Here is a 25,278-nt window from a genome sequence, read left to right as displayed (position 1 = left end):
ACAGGCATGAGCCACCGTGCCCGGCTGCACATCTACAAATATCTTTACAATGACATCTACACTAGTGTTTGACTAAACAACTGGACACCCTAGACTAGTCAAGTTGATATAAAAATAACAGCATGAGCAGATTCCAATTTGAACTAAATTCTATCTGCTCAAGAATGTAAGTCCAGTGACTGATATTTTTCCCATCTATTTCCAAAGAGCAGTGATTTTTAAAATTTAGGAGGACCGAAGTTTTAATTTGCTGTAAGACTCAGTTGACCAGTCATTTGAAGAAAATCTTTCAGCAGTGCATTTGCAATGTATTTGGCCATTCTAATCACTAGTTTTGCTTAACACAAGGTGGCTTGTGAAATGATTCTGAATTATTTCTTGGTGGTTGAAAGAAGGCCAACTATAATAAAACAATGCGAACAAATTAGTGAAGCTAAACAGGAAACACACTGGTGAACTCATTGCTGTCATCTGGCATTTTCAATTTTGCTTCCAATTTAAAAATAGCTAACATGCACAATGTTCTCTACTGTTCTACAGTGAAGATGGTCAGTAATGAGGTGTTTTCAAAATTCAATGTAATCTCTCACTTCCATCTCTGAAATTTAATTTACAAATTAATCAAGTCATGCAAATGATTTCAGGATGACCCCTACCCCACAAGTCCATAGTCCTAATGAGTTGTGAGTTGGGCATGTAAGAATATCAATAAATGTGGAAACGGTGACTCCTGGCATTGTTGCTAATCATTAATATTGCATTGATGCATCAATATACATCAATACTTGGTTGCTGACAGATTAACTATGGGAAAGCTAGCGATTATTTTTAAGATTCAGGATTATCAGTATAATTAACAAAGGGGTATTAAGATTATTTTAAATAAGACAATTATACATCACCTAAAAATACTTAAAATTAGTCCCTTTCTATGCATGTGGAAAATTAGGCTCAGCAAAGTTAAGAAACTTGCTCAAAGCAGCATACTCACTCCAGGGCCTACAAATTCTGAAATACAGAAGGAATTAAAATGCTTGCTTGCTCTTACATTTTTTTACATAACGAAGGTTACTTATTCCTACCTTATCTGTGTTATCTTGCTTTTGTTTTTCCTTTCTCAATGTTAGCACTATTTTAAAGGTGAAAGTTCCTTCCCTAGTGAAAAGGCATTTCTTCCTAGCAAAGCCCATCAGGTTGGGCCATTTTCATTGTACTCTCACTACATGGCAGTTTGTCTTTGGGAAGATCAAATTTAAATCTCATTTTAACTGGTCTTTTTCTAAATCACCACTGGAATAGACTAGGAACCAGAAGGAGTGGCTCTGTGATGGGAGTGGTGGGGCTGGAGGCCAGGGACACAATGGAAGGGAGCAAAAGTCTCCCCAGGTAGCATTTCAAAGGCATTGATAAGTGTTTTGTTATAAGAAAAACAATTGGGAGTCCTCTCCTTCTCTCCTGTGATGCCTAAGCTGCTGTTGCTGCAGAAGCATTTTGACTACGTAGTCACTCAGGTCAGGGTTGCACTGTGGTTTCCACCTTCATCCAGTTGTCAGGAAGACAAATCTGTATTTTGCAGTCATTGAGCTATGCTAGATATTTATGATTGCATGGTTTTGCCCTTGAATTGTACCCATAAATTGAAAAGGGTGCTGCCTCATGCCTGTAATCCCAGTACTTTGGCAGGCCAAGGCAGGCGGATCATCAAGGTCGAGAGTTCAAGACAGCCTGACCAAAATGGAGAAAACCCATTTCTACTAAAAATGCAAAATTAGCTGGGTGCGGGGGTGCATGCCTGTAATCCCAGCTACTCGGGAGGCTGAGGCAGGAGAATTGTTTGAACGAGGAGGTGGAAGTTGCAGTGAGCTGAGATTGTGCCATTGCACTCCAGCCTGGGTGACAGAGCAAGACTCTGTCTAAAAAAAAAACAAAAAACAACAACAACAAAAAACCCCAAACTGAATAAAGGTCATTGAGCCCGTGGTTTTCCAATCCATTTTTTGTGTGTTTGTAGCATAAAAACTCTTAAAATTCTTAATTGCAAGCCCAATAACAAACCAACAGACTAGGCGCAGTGGCTCACATCTGTAATCCCAACACTTTGGGAGGCTGAGGCGGGTGGATCACCCGGTCAAGAGATTGAGACCATCCTGGCTAACATGGTGAAACCCTGTCTCTACTAAAAATACAAAAAATTAGCCAGGTGTCATGGCACATGGCTGTAATCCCAGCTACTTGGAAGGCTGAGGCAGGAAAATTGCTAGAACCCAGGTGGAGGGTGCTGTGAGCCGAGAACCTGCCATTGCACTCCAGCCTGGGCAACAAGAGCTAAACTCCGTCTCAAACAAACAAAACAACAAACAGGAAAAGAGGTACTGCTCTAATGCAGCTCCTAGGCTCTCTTCTCAGACACTGATTGTTTCCTTGGAGGCTGGTATAAAAACTATTGTTATTGTTCTACCCTTTCATTTTATAAATTCAGTAAACAAAAATATTTTGAGCAAATATTGTGTAGCAAGGAGTATATTATGTTTGAGAAAAACACTGGGCCTAAAATGAGTATAAATCCAGTCCCTAGCTTATCAGAGGAGACAGAAAATTACAACATAGTAAATTCAATGACACAAAAGTACCCTGTGATACTATAAAAGTACGGAATGAGGGTTCCCTAATTCTGTCCAGGGACGTTTTCTGAGCCTGAGTGTCTAAGACTGAGCAAATTAGCAAGGAAGCCTCTTAGCATGGGTGTGGGGAAAGAGTATAATTCACACTGAAGAATGGAGTAGCTAAGGTGTATTCTGGAAGATACCCCAGAACAAGTTGGAAGTGGTTTTATGTAGTAGACTGTGAAGTGGGAACTGGTGAACAGGTGGACATAGAAGGCCCTGAGCCTTGTCTTGATTCTTGAGAAGACAGGTAGTTACTGAAGGACTTTAAGGAGGGAAGCAACAAGGCCAAGTTGGAGTTTTAGATTAACAGGAACCATACATTTAATAAGAACAATGAGATGCAGGAGAACCTGTCAGGACAGTATAGAAACTCTCTAACAGACTATAATAGCAGAAGCAAGTTATCTTGAGGTTCCAGGGTCAGGTAAACATGCCCAGTAAGACTGGATCTTGAATTTGAAACCTTGGGGTTTCTAAATATACACTATAATCTCATATACATAGAAGGGGATTGGAGAAAACACGGATTTTGGAAAAGGCTATCTGATCTGTGGTCAATTCTTTTCTCAATACTTTTCTGTACCATGAACATATGTTTATTTTATAACCAAGCAAAATGACGATTATTTTAGATTTATCTTTTAAACTATGTTTTCCTTCAATTTTCTTTTTTAACCAAACTGGACCATACCATATATAGAACTTTCTGCATTTTTCACTAAAACTTTGAGAACAATACTATGCAGCCAGTGAAATCATGCGTTGAGTAAAGACATATGCAAGTATTGATCAGTCTTCTTACACTAAACATCATTATGTGGTTTTCTTGGATCTTGTGTGGATACAGTAAAAGAAAAATTTTGAGAATAAGCCAATGTTCACAGTATGTCAAGTGCTCTCTTGAATGGAATAACTGCAGGCAACCCAAATGCTCTCTCAACCACTAGTGGTGGTAGAACAAATGCAAAGCTGGTACTCATAGTGACTCAGGAGTGTAGCATTCTTCTGTACAGGCTTTTCTGATAGTGCCTAGGAATGATGCTTTTTGCTTAAAAACAGGAAAGGTGGGTGGTCTTTATTTGAACTTTATTGCCATAGCCAAATAGATCATAATCTGTGATTAATATCATCTAGCAAGTTGAAAGCTGACCCTAATAAAACAGATTCTCAAAAGCTATCTTTTAAAGCATCTCCTACTTTAGAGGAATTAAAATAACTCATTCAATATCATTGCTACAATACTGCATGACTCTCATTTTCAGTACGCTTAAATTATGTTTTATAAATTCTTTACTGCACAATTGCCCACTTATTCTGATCCATAAAAGTTCTGTAGTCACACTGTTAACATGTTAATGGCATATCTTACTAGCAACTTGCTGCACTTCTGTTATCAATAGAGGTTAGGTGAAATACTTGGATAAGGACAGCCTGATTCAATATCGAGTTTTCTACAGAACAAAGTATCTCCCAGCGCTAATTCAGCAAATTACCTTCGAGAATGTGGGTAAAGTTAGGTGTAATGTTGGATTCTGCAGCTCTACCTGCAGAAAGGTAGACAGAATTACTGTCAGGAAACAAGCAGTCTTAGCACCATAGTCAAGGTTTTAAAAACTGGATCTATAACTGTATGGGTTCATTTCCTAATGCAGAGAAAACTGGCTAGTACACACAGTATAGATTTAATGTGGAAAATATTCCATCTTGGAAATGCTACCCAAAGATAAAAATCTAAAGACTATCAAAATTTGCTGTTTTCTAAGACATGTATTAGAATTTCGTAGTCTCCTGAATGACACCAAATCAAATGAGGGGAATCAGACCAAAATTACCTAAGGCCATTTCAAGTACCTGACAAAGGCAGACAACATTAACTTGAAAAATTAGCATTTCTCATGTTCCTGATCATAACAATTACCTGAGGCATTCCTTACAAATAAAAACTCTGAGACTCACTCTCTTTAATTATGGCTCAGCAGGTGGTAGGTCTGGATTGAAGGCTAAGAATCTGTACCTTAAGCAATTCTAATAATCAGGCAAGTCTGGAAAACAGGGCTAAGTGGGAGTGTGTGTGTGGGGAACAGAAACAAGACCAGCACTGCTCTGGTTCCCTCATTCAAACACTGCCTGACAAACTACCTGGGAATGACATTCAACCGAAGTTGAGGAATTATCTACAGAACACTGTTTATTTCAAGTCCAAAACACAAATTACTCATTTTTCTTAACAGACCACATAATTTTTACTGCATGTATATTTAGGGTTTCTCTAGTCACAAGTACAGTTCATTACTACACTTTAGGCTCAAATGATTCATATATAATCAGTTTACTGCAGAGGACATATACTTTTAACAAAATTTGTTTAGAAAATGTTTACATAAAAACACACAAAGCATTTACCAACACTCCACAACCAGTCTTCAGCAAAGATTTGGCTAAAGATAACTTCCTACAAAACACTCCAAGACCAAATAGAATGTAGTATTTCACATACTTTAGTTTATTGTTGCAGTTAAAAGTTACCCCTTGTTTGATGGCTTCTGCATAGATCTATAAAGCAGAAGTCTTTAACTGGCGACTTGTTAAATTTGTCTTTTTAAGTGAACTTGTCCCCAACCCAGAATCTAAGTAGTCATAATGAAATCAAATAACTGACATATGTGGGGCTTTTTTTAACCTAAGAATAATTTAATGTCTATCAGTATAATATTTTAATGTCATGTGTTCAGTAACTACCACCTGGAGTGCGATAATCTAGTATAATCAGTTGGCATCAAAATATAAAGTAAAAATATGTACACTTTAATATACCAATTCTTACCTGAATAACCTCAGATCTCCAGAGAATGTTCCACAAAGTGGAATTTCTTCCTAAAGTTATGCTGAATGTGGTACAGTGTGTACAACTTGGTTAACCAGTGTCTGCTTTTCATTTCCAAGATTTTCCTTATCTTGAATCAAATGCACAATCTTACAACTGTATCATAATGCACTGGCTTAGTGTTTTATATAAAGTCCAACTCAAGCTTATTTTGGTTTATTGTACATGCTTTATTAAAATGGTACTTGTATTTACAGTATCTGCAGAAAGAGTCCCTTCCAAGGCGCTCTCACACACATTCAGACACACCCACACAGACATCCACTCCACAGCCCCATGCACCCACACCAGTGAGATATGGAGGGTCAGACTCCTAAAATTAGGCAGCTGTAGGGGATAAGAACTGATTTGTTTTTCAATTTCTTTGAAAAGAGAAAAGCACAGGGGGAATGCATTTGGCCATTACAATGCTAATTAAGTTTGTGTATATTACATATATGGCAGTTAACACTGAATATTCCTTTTACATTCTATATATACAGAATGATATCAAGGTTTTGTAGTCAACAGAATATTCCAACTTCAGTCTTAATGCTGCTTGTAGTGACTTCTGAATTCATAATAGGGGCTTTCCCTAAAAATAATTCAAGTCTATGTTAAGTGAAATAAGGCACAATTAATATTGATTTGATTGAGGGGAAGGGAAGGAAAGAGAAGGGATAAAAACTGGTTTCAAGTGATCTTTCTATTGGGGAACTAGTTCTGACTTAAACCCACTTGAAATTCCTCCTCTTAATTTCCAAAGATTTCTTAGAAATAAAGATATTTTTCTTTTCTCTGATGAAGCCAAAAAAGACAGTTTGGGAATTTACATTTTAATGTTTCAGTAGCCTAAACTACTCAAATTGTTGTGTATCCCCGCCACCTCCCCTGCTCCGGTCTCCTGCCTCACCAATGGTAAAATAAAAACACAGTATGCGACATAGGAGTCCCTTGAAGTTTCTTGAGATTTGTACACTTGAGTATCAAATACATATCTGGTTGTCTTCAATATATTTTAACAGGAAAGAAAAAGGAAGGAAGGAAAGAAGGAAAAAAGGAAGGAAAGAAAAGAAATAATCCTGTGACTTTCTTGCTCTTAAAAAAAATCCCTGTCTCTTTCTTTTCAGGATGATGAAGCCCCACTAGACAGTACAAACAACTGCAACAAATGAATTGGCAGCATAAATAATGTCTAGTATTCAAATCTTCATAGTGAGATTCATTTATCTTGTACACAATTTGTTGAATGTTTTTCGCAGCAGGTGAATCAAACCCAAAGATGCCGGACATTCTGTGAAAGGGAGTAAGAATTGCAGTTCTGAAGGCCCCTGACTTTGGTTGTTTACAAAGTTCAATCCTGTTTATTGTGATCCTTGGTATCTTCTTCATCTGTATATTCTGAGGGTTCTTCCCCTGGTTTTAGGAGTCTGCCTACATAATCATATTTTTCTGAAAGACACATCAAAAGAAAATCAGTGGAGATCAAATCCGTTTCACTATTCCATTATACAGAGAAAAGGCACTTGTTTTAGAATTACATAGACTATGATAATGTTAGAATATTATCTAAGTACGATTCTAAAATTGCTTCACCATGGTTGGTCTTTATACACATGTAAATCTTGAACAAAAGAAAACAAGACTAGAGAACTAAATTAGCCAGGTGTGGTGGCGTACGCCTGTAATCCCAGCTACTTGGGAGGCTGAGGCAGGAGAATCGCTTTAACCCAGAAGGCAGAGGTTGCCGTGAACTACAATTGCACCATTGTACTTCCAGCCTGGGCAACAGAGAGAGACTCTGTCTCAAAAGAAAAAAAAAAAACAGAAAGAAAACAGGATTAGGGAACTTAGTAAGGTGTGCAAATTCTTTGCAAGAGGGTGTTATCTGTGGTTCTTAGTTGGATACTGCAACAGAATCACTTGGAGATCTTTTTAAATAATGAAAGTCCAGGTCCCATCCCAGGACCCAGCTCAGGCTCTTGGGTTAGACCTGGGGACATATACTTTAAAGCTGGTCTAACTTTAATATGCACTGAGTCTCAGAATAACTCTTTAACTCTTAACAGTCCAAAATGTTATGATTAAAGACACTAGTTGGCAATGTAGGGAACTTCCAACAGTTATTTAAAATCTATAAATATATTGGACTTTGCATACAAGCGAGGAAAAAAAAAATTAGGGCTAATATTTTGGAGTAGAGAAGACCATGAAAAAGGAAATGGTGACTTCCTTGGGGCTGAAGAAAGGGTGGAAGGGTGCACAAGGTGGAGAATCAATGGTTGAGGAGATCCAATTGGGAAATATTCTTGGGGAGAAAATGTGACATATACTAGCAGTACTCAAGAAAATAAACTAAATGAAGAGATAAAAATTTATTTGTTACTTGTTACCCTATGTGCTTTGAGGCCTCAGGGTATGGACCGTATCATACTACTGTTCTTTCCTCCATCAAACTCACTTCTTAGAGCTGTTATTTTGCTTGTTTGTATGTTACCAGGTGTTTTATTTGGAACACTGTATGTAGAAAGTAATATATGTTTATCTGTTTCTTGATCAGAAAATGAAAACTAGGTTAAGTGAATTAAGCCCAGGTTAAGTCAATGAATTGACTGTCAAGAGGGTTAGATAAGAGGACTGATTCATATGGTAGAACCAGTGCAAGAGCCAAGCCAGAATAGCTGTTCAAGGAATCCAGGGGTCAGATAAACAGCTGAGACACCGTCACCCAAGTGGTAAAAACGGATGTTATGAGGGAATAACAAAAAGGAATGATATTTTTTATTTACATTTTCAGCATAAGACCTGTAAAATCATTTTGGAATAAATTATAGTATTGAAATCAGTAATCAATTCAGTTTTAAATATAAGTCTATATTTTAAAAAAACTAAATCTTAATGAACAAGCTTTAAATGAATACAAGTACCACATTTTTATGAGGCTTAGGGTTTGTAACAAGTCAATTTTTAAATATGGATTTTCAAAATAATTATCACATGTAACAATCATATTTTTATTTAACTATTTTTTGCAATTTCTTTTTTTAATTTTGAACAAGTCTCACTATGTTGCCCGGGTTAGTCCTTGAATTCCCAAGCTCAAGGGATCCCCATCAGCAGCTGGGACCACAGGTGTACACCACTCCACCCAGCTTCAGCTATCTTTAAAAATATTATCAAATAATGATGGCAATGATAACAAGATGATATCCTTAGGCTCTTAAGCACGTAAAATAGTATATATTTTCTTTGAACAAACATTTAATTTTCCAAATAATCCAATAAAATGAAAGTACCTTTAAACTGCATTTCCCATTCTCGAACACTCTCCATTTGTACTGCATTCAAATCTGAGAGATCATCATATTCATCTCTAAGTGCATCTTTATCTAGGCAAAATGTTGCCAGTCCTCTGGAGGCATCCCTACCAGCAAATATTCCATATGGACCCGCTGGAAAAAAGAAAAAAAATGATTTAGATCACCTATTTTAGAATGTCTCAAAGGAACCACTCCCCCCCACAAAAAAAACCCTCATAATTCACATTTGGAATTGAAATTAGTATCCCTAATTTTAAAACATGGGTAGATACTAGATAAAATAATGAGAAAAAAATTTGTTGGAAATCTGCCTTTTGACCAAAGTAAAGCTTTTCACTTAGATTTTAAAACCCTCAATTTCAATTACTTCAGATACCCTCAAACTTATATTCAAAATGGACTGTGAGGTAATGAGGGAGAAGAAAAAACTTAAGTGGTTAGGTTTAGAAGCCAGTTTGCTTGAAGGGAAATAATGTTTACTGATTGCTGTTAATTAATAGTGGCATAAAAAAAAAAAGAACATCATTCATTGCGTAAAGACTCAGCTGAACTGTAAATCTATAAGATTTTTCTTTTTGCTATCCTTATGCAGGTTGTAATTCTATGAGAACAGAGACTATCATCTTTGTGGTCCCAGTGACTAGTTCAGTGCCCAACACGCATTTAATAAATCTGTGCCGAATGGTTTAATAAAAAAAGATCCACATTCAAAATAAATCATCTGACTATCATAACATATATACAATTATCTATATAAACCAAGAAAAGTTATGAAGGAAAATAACAGCTCCAGAGAACTAGAACTTACTGCAACCTCCAACTTTCCGGTTCAAGCAATTCTCCTGTCTCAGCCTCCCGAGTACCTGGGATTACGGGCACGCACCACCATGCCCAGATAATTTTTGTAGTTTTAGATGGGGTTTCACCATGGTGACCTGGATGAATAATTAGCATTTTATCCAAGGAATTAGGTACCATTCTCTCTGAGGAGAAATGGCACGACTGATGTGTTAACAGAAGGAAACCATTCCCAAGGTCTATCCTTGAGAGCAGCAATTCGTTCATTGCTATATCCTCAATGCCTAGGACTGTGCCTGGCATAAAGTAGGAACATAATAATTTTCTTCCAAATTACTTAGCTGTAGTTCCAAATAAAAAGAAACTCAAGATTCTGACCTTTTAAACAGATTCACTTATGGTAAGCAAAGACACTAGTATGAACAACAGAGTGGTGAAAGGAAGGCTTATAAATAAAAGAACAAAGTATATCCTGTTAAGTAAACAAGCAGAAAAAAACTAAAAATTCCTTGATTTTTAAATGAGTGAAATGATTATATTCATATGTAAAAGCATTTAGGAAATTGAAAGTTATGTGTCAAGAAGTCTCTGCACCTTCCGAAAGTAGATATCAAAGTTTCACTTAAATAGACATCTAAGCATTTATGAGTATTAATTTGAGTTGCTAACAGCATAGTACTATAAATTAATTCTCTGAAAAGTTTACTGCATGGAACTAGACAGAAGTAGCACTAGCAATAAATTTTAAAAGTAGCATTAATAGGTATTGATACAGTAACATGAAAATAAAGGTAACAGTTCCAGTAAAGTACATTTTTATTCTGCTTTTTTATTCTTATTGCATTTTTCCATACTGCTACTTAGTATCACATGACTATCAACAATTATTTATCAATGAATGGATGTGTACCTATAATTTATTTAATCAGCCTATTGACATGGGCCACCATTTTTTTACCTTTTTTTTTTTTTTTTTTTGTTTTTGAGACAGAGTCTCGCTGTTGTTACCCAGGCTGGAGTACAACAGCATGATCTCAGCTCACCGCAACCTCCGCCTCCTGGGTTCAAGCAATTCTCCTGCCTCAGCCTCCCGAGTAGCTGGGACTACAGGCGGGCGCCACCATGCCCAGGTAATTTTTGTATTTTTAGTAGAGACGGGCTTTCACCTTGTTGACCAGGATGGTCTCGATCTCTTGACCTCACGATCCACCCACCTCGGCCTCCCAAAGTGCTGGGATTATAGGCGTGAGCCACCGCACTCGGCCCATTTTTTTACTTTCAAATATGTCTTCTACATAAGATATGAAACACAATTTACCACTAGCCAATATTCATAACCTTCAAACTTTTCCCATCACCTCAAGTGACAAACAAAAGGGTATTAACCAGGCTGATGTGGTGGCTCAAGCCTGTAATCCCAGCACTCTGGGAGGCTGAGGCGGGTGGATCACTTGAGGTCAGGAGTTTGAGACTAGCCTGGCCAACATGGTGAAACCCTGTCTCTATTAAAATTACAAAAATTAGCTGGGGTGGTAGTACATGCCGGTAATCCCAGCTACTTGGGAATCTGAGGCAGGAGAATTGCTTGAACCCAGAAGGTGGTGGTTGCAGTAAGCTGAGATCACGCCACTGCACTACAGCGTGGGCGAAAGAGCAAGACTCCTTCTAAAAAAAAAGCAACCAAAAAAAGGGTATTAACCAGTTATGTCTGTGTGTGTGTGTGTGCGCGCACACATGTGCATGCAAAATTGTACACGCTTTGTGACAATGGGCATTTCCAGGAGAACAAGGAGAGAGACAGAGACAGAAATTAGCGTGATTAAAAAAAAATTTCCTGAGAAACAATGACAAAAAAACTACAAACATTATATTTAGTCTTAATGCTGAATGGACCAATGCTTATAAACTTAAAAAAGCAAAAAAGTGAAACACACAAAAGGAAAAATAAAACGAATAAAGGCTGTAACAATCTACAAATGGAAAATGATAGTTTCAATTTTTAAAAGAATTTTCCAGCAACCTCACTTTCCTCTCTCGGAGTTTCCCAAAGTGGAATGGACAGACTTTGCCTTCCCCACTTGGCAGATAAAAAACAGGAGCAGAGGCATTCAGTGTGATCTGCCTAAAATTACTGACAGAACCGGGCGTACTATTTCTACTTTCCTAAATCCTCCAAACAGTGCACCTCAAGAAAACACATAGAAGACTCACAAATGCAAAGATGGAGTAACAACTATGAAAACGAGCATTTACTATTTACAACATTTCAAGGGAATGAAAATTTGAGAATACTTATTAAATCAAAATGGAAGATAATTAACATAAAAGCTGTACAACAAGCTTTTCTTAGCATTCTATTATAGTATTTATCTCCATAGCCTGCAAACATTAATCTACTTTGGGTACTTCTGAGTATAAACCATAAAACATATTTAAATGATACAAAGGAGAAAAGATGAAATCATTATAAAAACAGCAATCAGAAAACCTTCCATGTTGAGTATATTAATATATACCAGTACATTCTCTAGTAAATTTCTCTACCAACTTCCCCAAGGAAGCTTCAACACTGAATGAATATAAAAACAAAACAAAATTTCATAAAATATGCTCTTTCTGGGGTACGGGGGGTGGGGAATGACTGACTTGATAGGAGTGAACTTGAGTCAACAGTTAATAATCCAAGCCAAAGTCTAGACAAATGATGTTCTGTTGGCTCGTGAATGGAAAAGAATAATTCAGTGATTAACATATTCCCCCACTCCCTAAACTATATTAAGCTGTCTTCTCCATATGTTTAGAATTTCCCTCAGGAAGCGTTTAACTTCTGCAAAGGTCTTTCTGTGCTCTTTCCTGTAAGACCATTGAACACATTTTTTTTTTTTGAGACAGGGTCTTACTTTGTCACCCAGGCTGGAGTACAGTGGCTCAGTCATGGCTCAACCATAGCTCACTGTAGCCTCTACCTCCTGGGCTCAAGTGATCCTCCTGCCTTAACCTCCCAAATAGCTGGTCATGGGCCTGGCTAATTTCTTTGATTTTTTTGTAGAGATGAAGTCTCATTATGTTGGCCAGCTGCTCTTGAACTCCTGGCCTCAAGCAATCCTCCCACCCTTGCCTCCCAAAGTCCTAGAATTATAGGCCTAAGCAACCATGCCCAGCTCCTCCTGTAAGGCTCTCAAGAATATAACACTAGGAACTAAAGTTGGAACTGGATAGGTTACTCTAAGGAAGAAGAATTTGAGGTCTACTGAAAGGATATTTCCCTGCATTCATAATACAACCAGAAGTGTATATGAAAAGTCATCAATATTTTTCCATTCCACTACCCCTTTACATAACAAACCTAAACGGTTACCAATTCTAGTATTTTGATAACTGTACTTGGCTATTCATAATACTAGAACAATAGGGAACTACCCAAATAAAACAAATTTGAAATGGTTTAAGTCTGCAGGCATGGTACAATTTATTTATTTTTATTATTATTTTGAGACAGAGCTTCATTTTGTTGCCCAGGCTGGAAGTGCAGTGATGTGATCTCAGCTCACTACAACCTCTACCTCCTGGGTTCAAGCAATTCTCCAGCCTCACTCAGCCTCCCGAGTAGCTGGGATTACTGGGTATACCACCACGCCTGGCAAATTTTTTGTATTTTTGGTAGAGAGGAGATTTCACCAGGCTGGTCTTGAACTCTTGACCTCAGGTGATGCACTTACTTTGACTTCCCACAGTGGGGGGTTACAGGCATGAGCCACTGTGTCTGGCCTAAAAAAGCTAGTTTATGTAAACTGATCTGGTTATTTTCTATTATTGAGGCTCATTTAGATACTAACAGTTCAGTAACAACCAGAATAATTAAATTGTTGCTTTATCAAATATTAAAATATGCTGATCCAAAAATAGATTGCCAATTTTAAGCAAATTCTTGCTACAAAAAATTAACAGCATTATTCAAAGCAGTTACTCTGAAATATAAACAAATATTCTGAAATATAACAAATATTCAAGGACATCATTTTAAAGATACATTTTATTTCAAAGCTTTTTGTTAAATATACCAACATGATAGTATACTAGTCAGAATTCAGATTTCATTTAGTTTTTTTTTTTTTTTTTGGGACAGAGTCTCACTCTTGTCACCCAGGCTGGAGTGCAATGGTGTAGTCTCAGCTCACTATAACCTCCACCTCTCCGGTTCAGGTGATTCTCCTGCCTCAGCCTCCCAAGTAGCTGGAACTACAGGTATATGCCACCACACCTGGCTAAATTTTTGTATTTTTAGTAGAGACGGCGTTTCACTATGTTGGCCAGGCTGGTCTTGAACATCTGACCTCATGATCTGCCCACTTCAACCTCTCAAAGTACTGGGATTACAGGTGTGAGCCACCATGCCTGGCCTCATTTAGTTTTTAAAGTCAACTCAACTTGTGGCTAAGATATTTTAAAGTTCAATAAACCTGTTACTGTATCCTAAAACTGCTTATTTAATAAAATTAGTTAGAATGAGGTGACATATTCTTGAAACGGTAACAACATATGCTCATTGTAAAATGTTTTAAATAATTTAATAAACAGAAAATCTCAGGAGGAAGTAAATAAAATATGTAGTAACAGATAATTTTGTGATTATTAGGATGATTATATAGCTACCTCAGTGTTTCTGAACGGATGAATATTTTAGTTATACTGTTTAAAAACCATAGATCTCAGAGACGAACTTTAATTCACTGAAGTTTATAAACAGTGGTTTTCAGAATAATCTTTTGTAATTATAAGTTAATCTAATAATACTTAGTATTGGGTAATTTATTTCAAATAAGATTATAATGAACCCATCAACAAATGAGGCAAAAGGTAAAAGTGATTAACTGAACTAATAAATATTTCTTTATACTTAGGTCCAGTAAATCCCAAGACTTTTAGAGAGAATGTAGTATAGTAAAACTGAAAGAATACCCCTCAAGAAGACAGATTCTTGGGTTCTAGAGGATCCCCCCGACAAATAACAATGAACAAGCCTCAATTTCTATAGTCCTTAGATCCCTCAAATATAAATTTGGGAAATTACTTTACCTGCCTAAAGTTGAGGCTGAACCAGATAATCTCTTGAATAGTAAGATTCCATAAGGGACTGAAAGTACAGTCTTGCTTCTGAGGTATTATCAAAAGCTCTCAACAACGTGGACTGAGTGCATGGGCCTTAACTCCAGGGTTCACAGGTAGGCTGGGGGAAGGAAGACTGGGAGTGGGGCCTGAGTTTATCCAACCCACACAGAGTGAGAATTCCAAGGGGAAAAAATAATAATAAACTCAAATATCTATAGGGATTAATGAAAACTAAAGACAATACTTCAAGTGTTGGGAAAATGGGATTATTCCCCTTTTTGGGAAACATATTGGGACAACTAGATAACCTTCTGTTAAAAAACAAAACCCCATCAAATTTGGACTCTAATTTCATAATTTCAAATGGAACTAAAAACCTGAAACCCCGGAAGTACCAAAAAAAACTACAGATTTTTAAAAACATTTTAAAGTGCATAAAGTCTTTAAATATAATACATAACTTAGCAGCCATAAAATGAGAAATTTGAATACCCACAACCAAAAATTTGTGTCGTTCAAACCAAAAAAAAACCCCATAAATAAGTAAAAAGACAAACTAGAAAAAATATTTACAGCAAAGGCTGATTTACAAAGAACGCCTAAAATCTCTAAGATTAATACGATGATTGAAAAAGTGGGCAAGGCCAGGTGCGGTGGCTCACACCTGCAATACAAAACTTTGGGAGGCAGAGGTGGGGGGGGGGGATCACCTGAGGTTGGGAGTTCGAGACCAGCCTGACCAACATGGAGAAACCCCATCTCTACTAAAAATACAATATTAGCCAGGCATAGAGGCACATGCCTGTAATCCCAGGTACTCAGGAGGTTGAGGCAGGAGAATTGCTTCAACCCAGGAGGCGGAGGTTGTGGTATGCCAAGATTGCACCATTGCACTCCAGCCTGGGTAACAAGAGCGAAACTCCATCTTAAAAAAAAAAAAGAAAAAAAAAAGGAAAAACTGTGGCAATGGATATATGAATAAACCATTTGTAGAAAAAGAAACATAAACAACTCAACTTTTTAAAAAGAAGTCCAACCTCACTAAGAAAATGAGACATGTAAATTTAAACAAATATTGAGATGCCATTTTAACCTCTCAAATGGACAAAGACCAAGAAATTTAATACCACATTTTTTGCAAGAAGTGAGAAATGGGCATTTTCATCAAATGTTAATTGGTCCAACCTCTCTGAAGGGCAGTTTGGAGACAAGCATCCAAATTAAAAATGTCCATACCCCAAGCCTCAATAATTTTATTTCCAGGAATTTAATTTATAATCATAATTTTACACACATGTAAAATGACATGTACATGAATATTGCAGCATCATGCAGTAACAGGAGATTGAAAACAGACGTTAACAGTGGACTGTTAAATTATGACTTATTCATATAACAGACCATTATGCATGTATTCAAAAGAATAAGACGGCTCTCTATACTGCTATGAAAGGCTCTTGTGATATTAAAATATTGTGAAGGGCAAGTATAGTATACTATAATTAGTGTGTGTGTGGGGGGAGGAAGATAGCCACATGCCTGTAGTTGCACCCAAAATAGCTCTGGAACAATACATAGACTGATCCTTTGCCTCTTTGGAAGGGAACAGGGTGGCTGGGAGTAGTAGTGGGAAGTAGACTTATTTTTCACTGTATATCCTTTTGAATTTTCTATCTTGAGCATGTATTACCTAATTTAAAATCATTGTTTTAAATTACGTGAGGCCCTATTTTGCAACATAGCCAATTCACTTTATAGGACCACTTTTACAACCTAGGGCTCATGGAATTTTACAGGAAATACTCCAAAATCAAAAAAAGGTAACTACTGAAGATAGAAGGTTCACAATAAAAAACATAAACTACATGAAGAAACAAACCATCATGGAGGAGTGAGCACATGTAACAGGAGAACTGGCATCCCAAGAATAAATAGAAGCAGATTAAAGAACTAAAGTAAATTTGCTTAAAATTATTAAGAAATGGTACATAAGATTAAGAGACATTAAGAACAGAATGAAACCCTTACGTATATCTATTAAGAGTTCCAGAGGAAGGAACAGAGATAATGGAGGAGACACCTGAAAAAGTTAATGGCAAATTTTCTGAAAAAAAAGGACAATATATCCACACACTTGAGTAGAGTTTGGTACATGGTAAATCACATCAAATCCAGACCTGAACGAATCCTAGTAAAAGAGCAGAACCCCAAGGACAAAAGGATCTCAACTACAACCAAAGGGAACAAACAGATTATTAAAAGCAAAGTCAAACTACAAGCTGACTTCTCACCAAGTGGAAGACAGTGGCATAATGCTACTGAAGAGCTGAGGTAAAACAAGGTCAACCTACAATTTTTTTTTGAGACAGGGTCTCGCTTTATCACCCAGGTTGGAGTGCAGTGGTGTGATCACAGCTCACTGACCTTCTGGATTCAAGCAATCTTCCTAACTCAGCCTCTCGAGTAGCTGGGACCACAGGTGCACACCATTATGCCTGGCTAATTTTTTACATTTGTGTAAAGATGGGGTCTTGCCATATTGCCCAGGCTAGTCTTGAACTACTGGGCTTAAGCAGTCCTCCTACCTTGGACTCCCAAAGTGGCATGAGCCACTGTGCCTGGCTCAATCTACAATTTTATATTCTAAACCCAAACTATTATTCCTGAGTGAGGACAAATAAAAAATTTTTTTTCCTGCCAGTGAAAAACTACAGGGCACACCTCACTAAAATAAAAAGTGAACTCCAAACAAAGAAATGAGATGCAATAATCAACAGTGAATTAAAAAATGATAACTATGTTGGTAAATTTAAACAAGGACTATTTTAAAAAGCTGATATTTTACCAATTTGAGGATGAAGTTTGAAAAAAATGCAGGAGAACTAAAGTCTAATAATGAAACTGTGGAAAACAGGATGAAGGAGGAATCAGAGTTAAAGCTTTCCAATGAAGGCCTCAACACAAGATGCAGGGCATACTATCCATATTTGTAGTCATGGCACTTTTGCATATTTATTAAAAAATAATCTATCAAATGTCAGAAAAGTATCTTAAATAGGCAGCTTTCTCTAATTCACACTAAAATGATGTTTAACTAAAATTCTTGTATTGTTCAGAAGCATAGGATAGTCATCCAAAGCAAAAACTAAAGGAAATCACCAATAGGACAGAAATAGAATACATCTAAATCAACAGAGGAAAGAAAGTGGAAGAAATAAAAAAATCAATCTGAGAAAGAAAAATAGTAGGAAAAGAGGCAAAGAAAAGTAAGGTAAAGAGAAATCATAAAAAAAGATGATAGAAACCTAAATATACCAGTAACCACAAAACATATACACTAATTAAAGGACATAGTGCTAAATTAGATTTAATTAAAAAAAAATCCAGCTACATGTCATTAATGTGAGAAAAAACAATACAGATTGACTAAAAATAAAGGGATAGAAAATTAAATGAAACACTATATTAATATTAATCAGATAAAGGCTGAAGTCAAATCTGAAAATCAAGTGTTAAAGATGTTTCTAATATGATCAGTTCTACATCTACTGTTAGATGGCTTTGCTCAGTATGGTAAGCACAGTAATAATCTTGCTTCAGAACATTCTTTTTATTTTTTGAGACAGTCTTACTCTGTCACCCAGGTTGAAGTGCAATGCCATCATCTCAGCTCACTGCAACCTCTGCTTCCCAAATTCAAGTGATTCTCCAGATTTAGCATCCTGAGTAGCTGGGATTACAGGTAATGTGCCACCATGCCCTGCTAATTTTTGTATTTTTAATAGAGACAAGGTTGTACCATGCTGTCTAGCCTGGTCTCAAACTTTTGACCTTATGATCTGCCCTCAATGGCCTCCCGAAGTGCTGGGATTACAGGTGTGAGCCACCACGCCCGGCCCTGCTTCAGAACATTCTCATACCCAATCTTTGTATGGCTGGCTCTGTTACATTTTTGCTAATGTCAAGCCCTTTTTCTTGACAATCTAATATTTTTTTAAAAAGGTAACCTTGCTTAGCCACTTAATCTAAAGTCCTTTGTTATCCTCTATTCCCATTCTATTAATTTTTTATAGCATATTTAATTACAGATAATTACATATTAAAATTCTTGTTTACTGCCTGTCTTCTTTAATAGACAATTAACTCCATGAGGATAGGGACACATCTGTTTTAGAGACTTAGTTAACTCCATTTCTCATATCTTTTTTTTTTTTTTGAGACAGTCTCACTCTGTAGCCAGATTGGAATGCAGTGGTGATCTTGGCTCACTGCAACTTCTACCTCCCGGGTTCGAGCGATTCTCTTGCCTCAGCCTCCTGAGTAGCTGACACTACAGGTGCAAACCACCATGCCCAGCTAATTTTTATATTTTTAGTAGAGATAGGGTTTCACCAAGTCAGCCAGGATGGTCTCGATCTTTTGACCTCATGATCCACCAACTTCGGCCTCCCAAAGTGCTGGGATTACCAGGCACCACGCCTGGCCCCTCTTTCTCAATAGTTAAAAAGTCTTTCTCAGTATTTGAAAATGGGTTGGAATCCTATTATTAAAGATCCTGAGACTGGATGCAGGCTCCAAAAGAAGAGAGGAGATAAACAGTCATATATGTCGTGGGTGCACAGGGAAAGGAGTGACCTATGTCAGAGTGTTGAAAAAATGACTGAAAGAAGTTGAATGGCTAATTCCAGATGTTATTAAAACCACTCCTTTCTTCCACCCCGAATAACAGCTTCTGGTTTCAAGCTATTCTTTTATAATTTGTTTTAGTATTTAACACAAATACAATTCCCTCAAAGATTAAAAACAGTGGGAAGATGCTGAATTCAGAGAAGCCAACTAAGTAGTTATAATGGAAATAACAAGTAGAAATTGGAGCAGAATATAAAAATTCATCAGGAAACTTAGCTAACCCTTTTATCTCACTGGTAGGTAATAAATGGATATGGGCATTAGCCCAAACAACAAAGCCAGTTGGCTTCAAAGCAAGAAGCTGGGATGAGAGGTGGGTAGTGTCAACTTTAGGACATCCATGAAGAAGTAGGTGAGATTGGGTCCAGTCTTTATGTTGGAACTCTGCAAAAACACTCTTAACACTAACTTCACAAAAAGTGTTAAGAGTGAACATGCTGAAGATAAAGTTGAAAATGAAGTATTTGTCCTCCAAGATACATGTGTTCTTTTCCCCAACCTCCTAAATATTAGGTATCTCATGGGGTTCCTCTTATGTGACTTTTTTCATTCAGTGGAATTTAAAATATAAGTTTGGAAAAAACATAGCTTCGGTGTATGTCAAAGAATACTCTACCTGGAATAAGGGAGCAGCAGTATATCTAAGTTTTAAGAATGTGAGATAAACTATCAAAAACGTCAAGTTTTTTGCCATTCCAAAAATATAAAAGCACAGTTTTAGTGAAGTTCCATTGCAATATTAAATCAAATTGTTAAAAATTATACTAGCTATTTAAGTCTTCAGAACGTATGATTCTGTAAACATGTGAAACTGAATAGACCATGTTGTGATATAACGTGAAGGACTGAGGCTAGGTAAACCTGAATTTTTAGTGTTGCCTCCTACTAGATATGTCACTTTAGGCAAATCTCATAGGGCTGTCTGCAATTTAGAGATACTAAGCTTATCAATGAAGTTTCCTCCTCCTCTCCTCTTCCTCCTCCTCCTCTGCTGACCTTTAGAATCAATGGTGTTTTCAATAACTCTCTGGGAAGACAGAAATACTCTGTAAGGTGCCTTGTTAGTGCTGTAGGTGGCATGCCAATCTCACAATCTGAAAAAATACAAAGTGTACTGTCCAAAATGGTAGCCATGGTGGGGCTGAGCACTTTATACATGGCTAGTGTTACTAAGGAACTCAATTTTTAATGATATCTAATTTTAATTAATTTACATTTAATTAGCCACTTGTGGCCACCATTTTGGGCAGCATAACATAAAGCTATGAAAGCATGTTTTTTTTTTTTGAGACGGAGTCTTGCTCTACGGCCTAGGCTGGAGTTCAGTGGCGTGATCTCGGCTCACTGCAACCTCTGCCTCCCGGCTTCAAGCGATTCTCCTGCCTCAGCCTCCTGAGTAGATGGGATTACAGGCACCCGACACAATGCCCATCTAATTTTTTTTGTATTTTTGTAGACACGGGGTTTCACCACATTGGCCAGGCTGGTCTTGAACTCCTGACCTCAGGTGATCTGCCTGCCTTGGCCTCCCAAAGTGCTGGGATTACAGGTGTGAGCCACCACACCCAACAGAAAACATGTTTTCATGAGGGTTTAAATACTTGGATTTATGGGAACCAGGGAGAGTATAAAGAAAAACAACAGCCCACTGTGGTGGCTCATACCTGTACTCCCAGCACTCTGGGAGATGGAGGTGGGTAGGTCACTTGAGGTCAGGAGTTCGAGACCAGCCTGGCCAACATGACGAAACCCTACCTCTACTAAAAATACAAAAATTAGTCAGGCGTGGTGGCATGTGTCTGTAATCCCAGCTACTCTGGAAAGGGTGCAGTGAGTAGAGACTGCACCACTGTACTCCAGCCTGGGCAACAGAGTGAAACTTCGCTAAAACAACTACAACAAAAAACAAGAAAAATAACAGTAAGATTCTCTACAAGTTGTTCTTGGTGAGTATGAAAAATAAAAGATTCTCTACAAGTTTATCACAGAATGCAGTTTACTAGAAATAGTATAGATAAGCTTTGTGGTAACATGTGTCTGGATTTACCAGATATATGTGCGATCCAAGCCAATTTACCTAAAATACCTAAACCCCAGACTCACCACATAGAACAGGAATACTTACCAACTTTACCAAGGAATTACGAAGATAAAAAATTAATGAATCTGATATAGTAGACGCTTAACAAATCTGGTTTTCTTTCTCCTCCCATATTCACTGTTTTTTTACATGACCAAACTTTCCTCATATGATGGCCAAGTGCCTGACCTGTTACGAAATCTAATATTGACAAATATAGTAAATGCCAACTGTTTGCCAAAATGCGTTTTCTCCACCAAACTATCTTGTGAATATTATTTAATTTTTAAGAGGCTGAACTTTAAAAATGTGTGACTAAAAATAAGCGTATGTTCAGCTTTATGGAAAAATCTCACAAAACAAAATTTAATCCTAAAACTACTATTGTGAAATGAGAGTAGATATTGGCTAGGCATAGAAACTAACAATTACTGCTTCTGAATTATTCTACTACAAAACTGCTTAATTTATTTGAGGATGAAAATACAAATTAAAAGCAAAACTGAACTTGTATCTGTTTTATAGCCAGAAATTTGGCTTTAAGATTTTTTGAAAAGTACTACTTGTTACATTTTCCATTAATATGAAATATCAACATGTTATAAGCCCATAAAATGATCTGGCTTTCTTTAAGGTTCCTTTCAATAATAAAATATTCAAATATCTGTCAGGTTGTTGAGCAACTGTAGAATAACTGGATATCACTTTCAGGCTGTTAATCAGAACAGTAACTGGCAGAAACTAATCTAAAACTGACTTCTCCATGGTAATCTCAGGAGCCTCCCTCAATGCATATACAAAAGCAATCTACTACCTATGACTCTTAAACATTTTTTTTTTTTTTTTGATACGGCGTCTCACTCTGTTGCCCAAGCTGGAGTGCAATGGCGCAATCATGGCTCACTGCAACCCTCATCTCCCAGGTTCAAGCAATTCTCCCTGTCTTTGCCTTCTGAGTAGCTGGGATTACAGGCACCCACCACCAGGCCTGGCTAATTCTTTTGTATTTTCAGTAGAGACAGGGTTTCCCCATGTTGGCCAGGCTGGTTTCGAACTCCTGACCTCTGGTGATCCGCCTGCCTCGGCCTCCTAAAGTGCTGGGATTACAGGCATAAGCCACTGTGCCCGGCTTTAATTTTTAATTTCTATCACAGAACAAACATTTGCCACTGGAGACTGCCAAACTGTTTCTATGACTGTCTCTCCTAGCTATTTTCAGATACTGCCAAGGCATAATGTGTGAGGACTAATAAGATTCTTTGTACTAATATGCTTTGTTTTCTTCAGTGGCAGTTCAGACAGAGGGTACAAAAGCTGATCTTTTAGCTGGTTCAAGTCTATATTAAAAATTTAAACCTGTACAGGATTTCTAATCACTCAACACTCATTTTCCAATGGGAAAGAAGCTTGCACTAGGTATAAAATGGTGTGTAAATCCTTGATTTAAAAAAGAATTTACTTAATTTGGCTTGTTTAAATATTGTACTTTGGCCCTAGTCTCTTGTCCCACGTGTGCTTAAGTAAACAAAAATGTATTAACCATTTCAGCTGCTATAAATAGCTAGGCATCTTGTGTTCACATTTATATAATCAGAAGCAAAAACTGTGTAAGCTATGTATTTACTTGGTTGGATTGAATGTGTGTGTGTGTATATGTACATATATATACACAAACAGACAACTATGAAATAAATTACATAATTCACACCAAAAATCTCCTATTTCTTATCCCTATTCCAATGAACAAACTACAAACCAAAGCACTTCTAAACTATCTTCCAGCTACGAAGCACTGAAACCAGAAGTACATATTCGTATGTGTCAATAAATCTCATAAACTCACAGATTAAATGAAGGAGAAAACCAGCTTATTTCCAGACTGCCAACCCTATGATTTTAAGGCTTGCATGTACTCTCTCCAATAACAGGTCACTTTAGGTCTCTAATTTAATTATTTATTCTTATTGTATGTTGCTTAGTATGTTGCTCAATTGCATGATATACTAACAGGTTCCATGAGTCTGGAGTTTATTAGCATAACCCAAAATGTATGCTACAACCACACTGTAAAAGAAGGCCTTCTAAATCAACTACCCTACACACAGTTCTCTGAAAACAAAGTTCTAAAAATCTTTAACTTGCATAGTACATGGTGGGTATGAATCTATAGGTCTTCTAAGCTTTTTCTTCCCAGTTCTGCTAAGTGAAAACACAAGTCATTATCAACGTGTACTTGAAAAGAGGAAAAAAAAGAAACCAGAGACATGCCTTCTGGGTATAAGAGCTCCACCCCCAAACCTCAGGGCGAATATCCTTACCAGTCTTATAATAAGGTCTGCATTCTGGTCTGTCCTCATCTGACATACCTCTTTAATCATGGAAAGCATCTCCGAACTAAAACTGGTTTAAAGAGTCCGAGGTGTTGCTTATACGCCCGGACTTCAGAGACTGGAGGGTTGGGATTTTACATGACCCTAAACGTGGCCTTACGGAGAGTAACAGAGAGAGGGAAAAAGGAGATCAGTGGCAAAAAAAAAAAAAAAAAAAAAAAAAAAAAGAGAGAGAGAGAAAGGAAAAAAAGCTGTGAATTACAGAGCCTAAAACTTTAGTTTAGGTCCCAACTTCAGAAATCTCCCTTCCCTGCTGCCCCACCCATCCCAGAAATCAGGAGACTCAGGAAAGGTTTAGGGACAGCATTGACTGGTGACAACTAAAGGGATTTAAAAAAATCCAGCCAGAAAAACAACAACAACAACAAAAAAGACTGCGAGGAGAAATGGGATGGAAAAAAGATGAAAGCTGGTCGCTGGGGCGCCACCAGGGACCCCTGGTTTCGCGGCAAGAGCTGGAGGTGTACGCAACTCGGGGGAGGTGTGTGTGTGTGTAGGGGCGGCCCGGGCCGTCCCAGGTGCGGCAGCCGAGGCGCGGGGGTTCAGGCGACGAGAAGGCTGGGCAAACTAACCCGGTGCCCAGAGGCCTCCCCGTCCGAAGGGGGTCGTGCTTGAGCTGCAGGGGGTCCTTCCCCTCCCCTTCCAACTCCTCACCCGGGCCGTAGAACTTGCTGCCTTTGGTCACGTCGAAGACTTTCCCATTGACCGCGAGCAGGATGCGCGGGTTGCGGGACCCATCGTATTGGCGCAGCTGCTCCAAGCTGAAGTCCCGCTTCTTCATGCGAGGCAGAGAGGCGGCGGGGCTCTCCTCGCCCGCCCCGGCCCCCGCCCCCAGACCCCGCCGCCCCCAGCGCACCCACAGCCGGTAGGCCCCCAGCAGCACCAGCGCCACCAGCGCCACGTTCAGCAGCATCTCCCCGCCCCCCGTCAGAAGAGCCAACGCCGCCGCCGCCCAGCCGCCCCCTTCCGCTGCCGCTCCCGCGCCGCCCGGGCTCTCGCTGCTGCCGTCGCTGCTGCTCTCGCTGCCACTCCCCAGGGTGCCTAGCTTCAAGTCCCCATCACCCGCCGCCATCACTGCCCGCCAGCGCCTTCCTCCTCCTCCCCGCCCCCTGCCCTCCCCAACCCCACGGCCGGCCCCGCCCACCATGGAGCCTCTCAGCCAATAACATGAGGAGAGGGGGGCGGGGTCAGGCAGGATCCCGATTGGGTGTTGACGGGGTAACGTTGTCTCGGATCTCTCCCGCCCCCTCCCTTCGGTCGCAGGCCGCGCTCCTGTGCGACGCCCCGCCTACCCGCCCCACACTTCCCTGCTCTCGCTCCTAGCCTCCCCTAGGTGAAGTAGAAGAAGGGGGCGGGTCTGAAG

The 25,278-nt window shown here is 38.4% G+C and overlaps 1 protein-coding gene across 1 annotated transcript; it reads right to left on the bottom strand.

Moving 5' to 3' along the window:
• Positions 1-4,836: 4,836 nt before the first annotated feature.
• Positions 4,837-25,011, bottom strand: PGRMC2 (progesterone receptor membrane component 2). The gene is made up of 3 exons (XM_002745358.8): positions 24,570-25,011; positions 8,826-8,981; positions 4,837-6,981 (listed from the first exon to the last, which is right to left on the bottom strand). The coding sequence occupies exons 1-3, from the start codon at positions 24,985-24,987 to the stop codon at positions 6,884-6,886; spliced, it is 672 nt and encodes a 223-aa protein (XP_002745404.6). The 5' UTR covers positions 24,988-25,011; the 3' UTR covers positions 4,837-6,883.
• Positions 25,012-25,278: the final 267 nt, after the last annotated feature.

The sequence above is a fragment of the Callithrix jacchus genome, chromosome 3 (assembly GCF_049354715.1).
Source record: "Callithrix jacchus isolate 240 chromosome 3, calJac240_pri, whole genome shotgun sequence".
Classification (NCBI taxonomy): Eukaryota; Metazoa; Chordata; class Mammalia; order Primates; family Cebidae; genus Callithrix; species Callithrix jacchus.
This window is presented reverse-complemented; position numbering and strand designations above follow the sequence as displayed.

What these genes read in the sequence shown, in the direction of transcription:
- PGRMC2 (XM_002745358.8), bottom strand. Translation starts at nt 24,987, where the DNA reads ATGGCGGCGGGTGATGGGGACTTGAAGCTAGGCACCCTGGGGAGTGGC. An exon ending in CAGCAAGTTCTACGGCCCGG is followed by an intron (nt 8,982 to 24,569) that starts GTGAGGAGTTGG and finishes TCTTTTTTCCAG; the next exon opens with CGGGTCCATATGGAATATTT. An exon ending in ATGGGAAATGCAGTTTAAAG is followed by an intron (nt 6,982 to 8,825) that starts GTACTTTCATTT and finishes TGTGTCTTTCAG; the next exon opens with AAAAATATGATTATGTAGGC.